At 41.8% G+C, this 11,273-nt stretch overlaps 1 protein-coding gene across 5 annotated transcripts; it reads left to right on the top strand.

Annotated features, from left to right (window-relative positions):
* Nucleotides 1-3,287: 3,287 nt before the first annotated feature.
* CABS1 (calcium binding protein, spermatid associated 1) lies at nt 3,288-11,273 on the top strand. 5 transcript variants are annotated; one of them, XM_051964880.1, is made up of 4 exons: nt 3,288-6,043; nt 6,199-6,354; nt 6,673-8,388; nt 11,096-11,273. In XM_051964880.1, the coding sequence occupies exons 1-3, from the start codon at nt 3,346-3,348 to the stop codon at nt 8,349-8,351; spliced, it is 4,533 nt and encodes a 1,510-aa protein (XP_051820840.1). In that variant the 5' UTR covers nt 3,288-3,345; the 3' UTR covers nt 8,352-8,388; nt 11,096-11,273. The 5 variants fall into 5 exon arrangements, with proteins under 5 accessions (XP_051820840.1, XP_051820841.1, XP_051820839.1 ...); XM_051964881.1 differs by lacking the exon at nt 6,199-6,354; XM_051964879.1 differs by lacking the exon at nt 6,199-6,354 and having other exon boundaries at nt 6,514-8,388.

The following is an 11,273-nucleotide window of genomic DNA, read 5'->3' as shown; positions in this document are numbered from 1 at the left end:
TTTGTGGAAAAAAAGAATGGAGAAACTGGCAAAGTTGTTGCATTCTTTCTACCTAACATGAGAAACCTAAAAAACATAAGGAGTTATGATGCTCTCCCTGACACTAACAATGCTCTCCCCATGGGAGACATAAGCTCTTTTTCAACTGATGGAACTGATTCCAATGCCAGCAGCACCACATCCAGGTATAAAATACACACTTCCTCTAAGAATGCCGCAGGACCCAGAGATCACACATCGACAGAACCTGCCCCATCCATTCCTGATGCGATCAAAGCCCACACAAAAGAAGATAGAACAGGAGTGGCTGAAATAACTAACCCCCAGAACCACATCCTCCCAATGACTTCTACTAGCATCCCTTCAACTGAGGGCATTTCCTATGTGGATGATGGTACAGAAATTCCCACACATTGGACGACAACAGCTACTGTCCCCAATGCATATGCTGCATTCACCAAAGCAGGAAACAACCTGGTCATTTCTGAAAGGAACCATTCTTTGTCCATAGGATATGATAGAGAGTTGTATAAAATACTTACAAGGAGAAATTCAAGACATGAACCTGAAGAAAGAGAGGAAAGGGAAGGTGATAAAAACATCCTAGAGGTAACTAATATTACCCCCTTTCTCTCACATGATAGCATCTCCCAAAGACATAAGCTTGTACCTGAAGATATTTTAATTAATTCTGATGAAGACATAGCCTTCACACTTGATCCAAATGAGTTTCTGACTTATGGGGAATATTCTTCAGCTAAGGGCACAAACTCTCCACCTCAAACAGCTGCTTCTGAGTTGGAAGAAATTGTTATTTTAGAAAAGGATGGTCCAACTGACATGGATACTGTCTTCCTTCTTCCTGACATTTCTTACCCAGAGAGGAAAAGAAATGCCCTAGAGGTTGATCCTATTACTCCAGAGAGAGCCAAGACCTCTATCACAACCAAAACAGAAGCTTTTGCCTCAAAGGACAGAGGCTCTTTTGAAAATAAAATTGTCACTGGAGAGGATTCCAATGAAGTTTCTGGGGCTGAGATAAAGAAGATACAAGAGGCAGAAGCTTCTCCTGTGACTTACTTCATCAGCCCTGAAGCTGATAGCTACTATGTAGGTACAAATACTGAACACTTAATTGATATGACAGCTACAAGTACCTTTCTGCCTACAAAAAGAAGCACTTCAGCTAAACCCAAGGCCACTACTTTTTATGCTGGATACATTAAATCTAAAAATGACCCTATTGTTTCTGAGGCAGATGCTACTCTTGTGTCCAAAGATGACACCATTTCACTAACAGATGATCCTTTAAACCTTAATTCATATGCTGTTACTGGAATTCCTCCAGAAACTCTCCATTTGAAGGAAAACTCATTGGATGATATTTATATGACTATGTCAGAAACAACCAGACCTGTTTCTGAGAAGTCTTTATCTGTTAATGGAAGCCCCATCCCGGGATGGAATGTTATCAATGCTCATAGGGACCCTCAGGCCCTCCAGCTGGATTCTACATTTCCTCCAACTGATTTTACTCTCTTGTCAAGGAACCTTGCCTACATTGACCCTGATACAGTTGACATAGTAAAATTAGACCAAGCCACTGAGACAACCACCTCTGGTGAAAAGTACCTTTCTCCTAAAAATGCTATCTTTGGAGCTGTGACCTATAATTTGAGGGACAATACCAACTTTATGATTGGAACTACTACATATAATATTCCAGTAGAGAAGATTACATCTGACAATCTTGAAGTAGCATTTCAGAGGGAGGAAGTGGACCCTATAAAAGGAGATGATGTTACTCGGGAAGGAGAAAACATTCTATATTCTACTTACTCTTTACCTTTTATGTCAGATAGCAATATTCTTGAAGGCAAAATATTAGACCCTGAGGAAGGCTTCATTTTCCTTGAAACAAAAAACAATCATGTCATCACTGATGGTGTCAATCCTCCACCTCAAATAACCACTAACAGAGAAGCTAAATCTGGGGATTATATTAGTCCTGAAGATGAAAAACCTTTCACTGTAGGTGACTCAGTTATTCAAACAGCTGCTGACAGTGTTAAGACAATGGCTATCACAGCTGACACCATCCCAAATGGAATGATAAAAATGACCCCTGAATTTAAAGAAATGACAAATGCAGAACAAAATTATTCAGAAGCTGCAGACAACATGACTTTTCTACCTTATCTAGCTTACCTTTCAATAAAAAGAAAAGCTCAAAAAGATGGTGAAGTTGGTCTGGATATACTCTCTCCTTTAGCTTTAGAAGATACAAGGCCCACTGTGGCAGGCAGCACTGGTCCCATTTCTATTGCCACTTCCCTTGAAGTTAAAGATAGCTCCACAGCTCTCTCTGGAAACCATGCTACAAATACTGCGGCTGGTGCCAAATCCCCTGAAAAAGAGAATAAAACTGTTGTAGTGGAAATGACTAATTACCAGAATAACATATCTCCAGTAACTTCCATCACAACTCTTCCAGATGTTAGGATGCCCTATAACAATAAAGGGAACAAATATATAACAGACTTGGCTGCAAAAGAGGTAATCCCACTTACAGAGAAGAACCCTGCCATAGTGACTAGGGATACTACATTTCCCTCTGAATACCTCCAACCTAACGATGAATCCACTGCTTCTGAAATAGGAACTCCACTCTTCACAAGAGGTGGCCCATTAACAGCTCTCCCCAATTCTATCCCTTGGCACCATGCTCCTTTTGATGGGACACCAGTCATATTAGAGACCCTAGGATCTAGGGCTAACAACTCTCTCCCTAATGATGCTGCTACTCTGAACCAGCCTCTCCCTGAAATGGAAGCAAACATTCCTGCCCTCCCACTGGTAGCCACTCTTCTTCCAGATGATTCTAAGACATCCATCAACAAAGTCATGTACACAAGACATGTTGCTACTGCTAATAAAAAAGGTACCCCAACAGCCATAGTGCCTGACATTTTAAATCCTGCTACCAATGGCCCTGAAACAGAGGTCAGAGATATAATAAATCCCTCTAGCTATCAGCCTGATTTTATCAAAGAAGAATCTGCCTTTATAAAAAATAATGAAATTCCCTTTGTTAAGGAAGATATCTCAGCAAAGAGAAAGGGTGTCTCTCTGGCAGAAGAAAACACCTCCAATAATGATTTGATGACTCTTGCCCTTGACAACAATGTTACTGCCTATGTCACTGAGGAAGACATCATTATCCCTCCAACCCCCATTATAATAAGCATGCCCACACTCACATATGAGCCATCTGAATTGGGCACTTATGCATCCTACAACAAGGCTGATAGTTCACACTCAGCTGAAATAGTTACTGCCAATCCTATGCAGAAAAACTCTACAGAAACCAGTCATACTGTCATCCTTAAGTATGAACCACCAGATTCTGAGATTCATACCACCATGTTGAAATCTGTAGCTCCTAGGACAATGGCTCATTCCAACCCTGATGAAAGTAAGAAAATGCCTTCAAAATTTCTAAAGCAGACTGCTGTAGGACAAGACAAAGTTGTAGAAGATGCTACCACCTTTATGCCAGAGACATCTAACCCAAGAAAGAAAAGAACTGATTTTTCAAATGTTCTAGACCCAGACACAGGGTTCCCTATGGAAGAAAGTATAACTTTTATAATGGACAACTTTGGCTCTGCTGGGGAACCTGGCCCCATCAAAAATAAAGAAGTTTTGGGCACAAATGTAGAAGCTGATATTTTTAAACCAGAAAAAAATTCCAGTGTCACAGCAGTTGAAGCACAATACGTAACAGATAACTTTAAATCTATTGGGAGTGAAATGTCTACTTCACAGTATAGTACTATTCCTTCTGCACTGCTCATGTCTCCTGGAGCTGACAGAATTTCTTATATGGATGAAAACATGGAAATGGTAACTGACATAGCAAACATGTCTGCTGCAGAGAAAGTTACTTCTGTTGGAACCCTTCCTGCTGAAAATAATGAGACTCCCCTTCCTAGAGCAGTTGTTACCATGCCCTCAGACAATAACCTTGTACTAAATCATGAAAACCCCAGTCTTACTCCTGATGCCAAGACTGATAGTGCTGCAATTTCTCTACAGGAGAAAAATGAGGTTTTGTCAGATGATTCCTTTATAGTATTAGGGGAAAGAGAGATAGTAGTTGAACAAATGAAAAGTTCTATAGAGGATGACATAACTGGTGTAACTCTTCTTAATAATAATGCCAATCCTATAGCATCTGAAGACAATATAATTCAGGTAGAAGACAGCCTTTTATATGATACTGATTTAATTGGAAGGGACAAATATAATTCTGAGAATAATGATATTATCCTTGAATCAAACACATCTGACCTTAACAAAGTCTCAAATTCATGCCTGTCCAACAGAAATGGACTTGAAACCATATCTTGCAAGGATCTCATTACCTTCATGGAGAAAAATGGTAAAGATGAATTTTATGCTAAGAATCTTCCAGGTAACAAAGCTGAAGAGCCTATGGAAGCCATAACTGTAATTGATATCATCACTGAGGGAATTAAAACAACAAATCAAGAAATCACAGCTGTTGAAGAAGGTAACAAGGTTGTTGTTAAGATGACTTCCTTTGAATCTGACATGCCTTATTCAGAGACCATAGCCAACACCCATAAGGATAATGACTTTACTTCTGATAGGGACTCTACCTTCACTGTAACAGATAAAAGCAGCCTTGTGACTGGGAGCACTAATCTTGCCGAGAATATCTCCTCTCTTGAGAACCAGGAAACATTGGTCATAAGAAATTCTAGATTCTCCTCTTATGATACTGTTAATCCTAGAGTAGAACCGAAGATTATTGCAACTGATGTCATATCACAAAAAAGGGAGAAAAACCAAATGGCAGAAATTACCAATTTAGAGAATGATGTTATTCCCACACCATCCTTCATTGAACCAGTAACTGCATCAGGTACAACAGATGCTACCACATCTGAAGAAGCCACCACATCCATGTTTTCAGCCTCTGCCCTTTTTCCAGAACACATTAAGCCTGAAAATGACCCCGCTGTTTCTAGGGCAAATTCTACTCCTGAGTCCACAGGTGATACCACTTTACTAAAAGATGCCACTGTTGATAATAACCAAGAAACTCTCCCTTCAAAGGAAACTTCATTGAAGGATACCAATATGGCTGTGCCTGAGGCATCCAGGTCTGTTTCTAAAAAGCCTTTACCTGTTAATGGGGCGCCTCTCTCAGGATGGAATGTCATCATTGTACAAAGTGATCCTCAGGTCATCCAGCCGGAATCTGATCTTCCTCCAGTTGATTCTACACTCTTCCCAAGGACCTCTGTCTATACTAACCCTGACACAGTTGACACAGTAATAGAAGACCCAGTCACTGAGACAGCTACTTCTGGCAAAAAATACCGTTCTCTTAAGAGATCTGTATCTGCAGATGCTACCATTAATTTGAGGGAAGACACTGATTTTTTGACTGAAGCCACTAGATATGAAGATGATATTCCTGTAGAGGAGATTATATCTGATGTTCAAGAAGTTGCATTTGACAGGGAAGAAAAGGATGCTATAACAAGAGATGATATTACTCAGGAAGAAGAAAATAATATATATCCCACTGAGTTTTCATCCTTTATATCAAGTAGCAATATCCTGAAGAACAATGTATTAGCTCCTGAGGATTATTTTATTTTTCCTAAAAGAAAAGATGTCAGTCCTATCTCTGAAGTGAATGAAATCACAGCTGACTTATCCAAATTTGTTGCTCAACCAATCAGTCCACAGAATAACATACCCATTATGACTTCCTTCTCTGCTCCTGGAGGAGATAGAATTTCCTTTGAAAAGCAAGACTCTGAAACTATGTCTTACTCAGATTTAACAGGTGACATGTCTTCCATTGCCCAGGCCAACCCAACAAAAACCAAAGTGCTTACTCCTTTACCCAACACACCTGCTGATGCCCTCTCTGCTCCTGGAGGAGATAGAATTTCCTTTGAAAAGCAAGACTCTGAAACTGTGTCTTACTCAGATTTAACAGGTGACATGTCTTCCATTGCCCAGGCCAACCCAACAAAAACCAAAGTGCTTACTCCTTTACCCAACACACCTGCTGATGCCCTCTCTGCTCCTGGAGGAGATAGAATTTCCTTGGAAATCAAGACTCTGAAACTGTGTCTTACTCAGATTTAACAGGTGACATGTCTTCCATTGCCCAGGCTAACCCAACAAAGACCAAAGTGCTTACTCCTGTACCCAACACACCTGCTGATGCCCTCTCTGCTCCTGGAGGAGAAAGAATTTCCTTGGGAAATCAAGACTCTGAAACTGTGTCTTACTCAGATTTAACAGGTGACGTGTCTTCCATTGCCCAGGCCAACCCAACAATGACCAGAGTGCTGACTCCTTCTTTACCCAACAGACCTGCTGATGCCATCTCTGTTCCTGGAGGAAAAAGAATTTCCTTGGGAAATCAAGACTCTGAAACTGTGTCTTACTCAGATTTAACAGGTGACGTGTCTTCCATTGCCCAGGCCAACCCAACAATGACCAGAGTGCTGACTCCTTCTTTACCCAACAGACCTGCTGATGCCATCTCTGTTCCTGGAGGAGAAAGAATTTCCTTGGCAAATCAAGACTCTGAAACTGTGTCTTACTCAGATTTAACAGGTGACATGTCTTCCATTGCCCAGGCTAACCCAACAAAGACCAAAGTGCTTACTCCTGTACCCAACACACCTGCTGATGCCCTCTCTGCTCCTGGAGGAGAAAGAATTTCCTTGGGAAATCAAGACTCTGAAACTGTGTCTTACTCAGATTTAACAGGTGACATGTCTTCCATTGCCCAGGCCAATCCAACAAAGACCAAAGTGCTGACTCCTTCACCCAACATTCCTGGCAATGGCTTTTTCATTTCTGGAAATGGGATTACTAAATCCAATAAAGATACCACTCTGTCTGTGGAAACAATCAATATTCCTGAAGATGAATTCACTAGCAGAAAAATTCAAGACACCCATATGGCAAAAGATTTGACTGATCTGAAAATGGCAAAATCCTATCTTTTAAATTCAATAACTGATCATTCTGCTCCCATGAACAATCTTGGTATCCTGGAACAGCCAATTACTAACACTCCAACTTACTTTCATGCTTTCCCATTGGATGCTTCCAGAGAGAACATTATCTCCAGTGTTGACTCCATATACACTGAATATAATCCATCTATAACCAGGGAGGACACTGCTTCTAAGATGTTATATGATGCCATCAGCACTTCACCTGAAAACCCTTCCCCTGAAAAAAGATTGCCTGTGACTAGTGCTGCTACAGTAGTGGCTGAAGATCCATCCCCTAAAATCTATTCTCCAACTCCCACAACAAACATCACTAGAAACATAACAGAATTAACTGTTTCTTCTGTGGCTGATAATATCCCTAAAGTACAAATACCTATCACTTCAGCAGGAGGCCATCTTACATCAGTGGATAATCCTATACCAGAGAGTGACTTCCTTACGACTGCTGTCAACTTCATTAGCACTTTTGGCAACTTCATCAGCTCTGTGACAGATAAACTTACTCTTTTAAAGGAAATACCAACATCAGAATTTAATACTAAGTTACAGTGTATTAAAACACCTACTGATGATGTGGCCAAATGTATCTCCTCTCTGACTAACACTGCTGCGCTCTCTACTGATACCATTCCTCTCCCTGAAAAGGAAGCGATCCCTCATGTAACCAGGAACATTAGCTCAACAGACAATGATGCTTTTCTAGTAAATGATAATGCTACAGACCCAGAAAATAAAGTTTCTGATTTTATAGTGTATGATCTTGAAGAATGGGAAATCACTGAATTTGACAGAACAATCCCTTCAGAGGAAGATGACGCTAATACTATGGCATTTATACCAAAGGATAACATCATTAAGGAAAAAGACACACTCATTGTGTTTGATTTGTCTAATTCTGAGGAGGAAGACACCACCACATCTGAAACGACTAACTCTATAGTGGAAGATACTGCTGATGTTAATGGGTTTTGGATAGAGGGAAATCCTGACGATGAGTTGAATGCAACAGCCCTTGTTCTTGATGCTTCTAAAAACAAAGATTATTCCATTCCCCTAGCATCAGAAGCCAAGAATACTAAGGAACATAAGAACACTATGAAAGCCTTCCTCACTAAACTGGTAGGTAGGCCAAATGAATCTGTAACTAATGCCACAGATTCCTTACCTGGACGTCTCACTGAAGAAAGCCACACAGATCCTACAAAAGATTCCACAACTGAAATTGATGTTACCAACCTAGAGGAAGATGACTCTAAAGACATCCTCTAAATGCAATACAGAATAACATCTCCAACTAAAGAATAAGGTAATAACATAGTGAGTTACTGTTATATATCTGAAATTTGCCTAGCCAAAAAAAAAAAAGTTTTAGGAATTACAAAGTGCAGTATGATAAGAGGGAAAAGAAAGCTGGATCTAGGATCAGGAGAGACCTAGTTGTGTGACCATGGGCAAAATTATTTAATAGCTCTGAATGTTTCCTCAGTAATAAGAGCAGGATGGAGAAGAGGTCACAAAGTATTGTGAGAATCAAATGACATAAATTAGGTAAAATGTGTTTTCAATCTTAGAATGCTATGAGAAGCATGGCCTTTAAAAGGCTTCATGGCCTAGTGGAGAAGAACTGGTCTCAGGTCTGGCATAGCCCTTAAAGCTGTAAGTTGAAAGACAGGTAACAGGCTGCATCAATAGTGAGAGTTTCCTTAGCAAAAGGAAATCACTGGTCTAATCTTCTCCCTATTCCCCACAATGTTATACAGTATTATTAATCCAATAAACATCTTCTTAGCAAAAAAATGCATAAACTTAGAATCAGTATACAATACTTTCATGCCAACAGACATGAAACAAAAATAGCTAATATTCATATTGCATTTTAATTTACAAAGCACTTTACAAATACTATCTCATACTGTCCTCACAACTTGGGGAAGATAAGTGCTTTTCTGGTCCCCATTTCACAGACTGGAAACTGAGGCTGACAGAGGTTAAGTGAATTGACCAAAGTCACCAATCTTGTAATTGTCTGAGACTAGATTTGAAATTGGGTCTCATATGACTTTAGGAGTCCACCCAATATTGTTTGGTTTAAAAAAAACCAAGCACAAATACAAGATAGGAGCAAGATGGCTGGACAGCAAGTTTTTTTCGCAAGAGAGACAAAGACACAGAGAGTGACAAAGAGAAACAGAAAGACAGAGAAAGAAACAGACACAAATTTGGAGAGACAGAAAGGGAGAAAGGGGGCAGGGAGAGAGGGAGAAAAACAGAATAGAGACAGGGAGAGGGAAAAGAGAGGAGGGGGGAGAGAGAGGGAAGGGAAAGGGAGAAGAGAGGAGAGAGGCAGAGAAGGGGGAGGGAAGGAAAGGAAGAGGGAGAGGGGAGATAGGGAGAGAGAGAGAGGGAGAGGGAAGGAAGGCTGGAGAGAAGAAGAGGGGAGGAGGAAGGGAATAAAGAGGAGAAAGAGAAGGGGGAGGGAAGAAAAGGGAGAGGAGAGGGATGATAGAGTAAGTAAAGGAGGAGCTGAGAGAGAGAGGGAGGAAGAGGAGAGGCAGGGGAAGGGGAGAGGAAAGGGAGGGGGAGAAGGAGGAGGAAGGGAAGGAGAGAAGGAGGAAAGGGAGGGAAGGGGAGGAGAGAGAAGAGGAGGGAGGGGGAGAAGGAGAGGGCAAGGGGAAAGAGGAAGGAAGAGAGGGGAGGGGGAGGGGAGAGGAAAGGGAGGGGGAGAAGGAGGAAGGGAAGGAGAGGAGGAAAGGGAGGGAAGGGGAGGAGAGGGGAAGAGGAGGAGGGAGGAGGAGAGGGCAAGGGGAAAGAGGAAGGGAAGAGAGGGGAGGGGAAGGGAGAAGAGGGAGAGGAGCAGAGGAGGAGGGAGAAGGGGGAGGGGGAGAAAGAAGAAGGAAGGGGAGAGAAAAGAGGCGGAGAGGGGAGGGGAGTGAGAGATGAAGAGAAAGGGAAAGGGAGGGAGAGGGAGAGATGGAGGGAGGAGGAGGGGGAAGAGGGGGAGAGGGCGGGGAAGAGAGGAGAGAGATCTGACTAAATAGAACGATGTTATTGCGGGAGGGGAGACACTGCTGCCTTGGTCATTTCAGTTTTGGACCCTCCCTCCCCCGTTTCAAAGGATGTTCTTTATTATTTTGAATTGCTTAATAAGCAATTAATTGATCATGAGAAAAGAGTGCCTAGAGGAGGGCTTTAAATTTAGGTTCCTAGAGGGTGGTAGAAGGAAGCGACCAGATTTCGCCCAGACCCAAAAAGCCCAGCTCCCCTAAGGGAAGTAACACAGGTAACAGTCGCGTCCTCCCTACTGATCAGCGAGACTAGGAAGCGTAGACTAGAGGGGCACGGTCGCTTCTAGTTGTATCCGCTTCCGGTGCTACTGGGCCATGGTGGGGCCGAAAGATGGGGGGCGCGGAGGGTGTGAGGGGCCTGGTCCAGATCGGCCCACTCACTAGAAAATCGAGACGGCCCTTTTGGCTAGTTGCCCGACAATTCTCCATGCCCTCACACTGAGAGCAGGACGGGGAAGGGTCACCGTTGATGAGAGCCGCCTACCATTGCCAGTATCTCCTAGCCGTTTCCCTTAGCACTTCCCCTGGAAGTGTCGTCACACTTTATCCCGCCCCCTAAGAAGTTAGAGCGCGATGGGCCTCTCTAGTCCCCTTATTCCTCCAGTCTCGCTTGTCTGTATAATGCTTTAATAGCAAAGAAAGGCGACGCCCCAGGTGGATTGGAGAGTTTAGAAGCAACTGTTGATGGGAAGGGGTCGTTGTAGCTTTACCTTTAGATTTTTGAATATTTGAATTTTGATTTTGAATATTTGAAAGGGATTTTAAAGATGGGAAAATTTAAAATTCCATATAACAGCCAATTATTTCAGAAATAAATTTGTCAAAACATCTTGCACAGACATATATAGATCATTATTTTAAGATTCTGCGGGTTTTTTTTAATGTTTTCTTTTTTTTAATTGTTAAGAAAACAAAATCTAAATTTATTCTTTTTCCCCCCTCACCAAGGTCTTAACTCCTGCATTCCTGCCGGCTCTCCCTCCATTAGCTACTTCCAGAAGACTCTCCTTCATTGGCGATTGAAAGATGATGTAATCTCAAGGATGTGGATTCTTTTTCTCCTCTGTCCACACTCGTTAAAGTGGTTCAATCTTCACTTTGATTCAATAAATATTTTTGAACACAA

Source organism: Antechinus flavipes, chromosome 6, assembly GCF_016432865.1.
Source record: "Antechinus flavipes isolate AdamAnt ecotype Samford, QLD, Australia chromosome 6, AdamAnt_v2, whole genome shotgun sequence".
NCBI lineage: Eukaryota > Metazoa > Chordata > Mammalia > Dasyuromorphia > Dasyuridae > Antechinus > Antechinus flavipes.
This window is presented reverse-complemented; position numbering and strand designations above follow the sequence as displayed.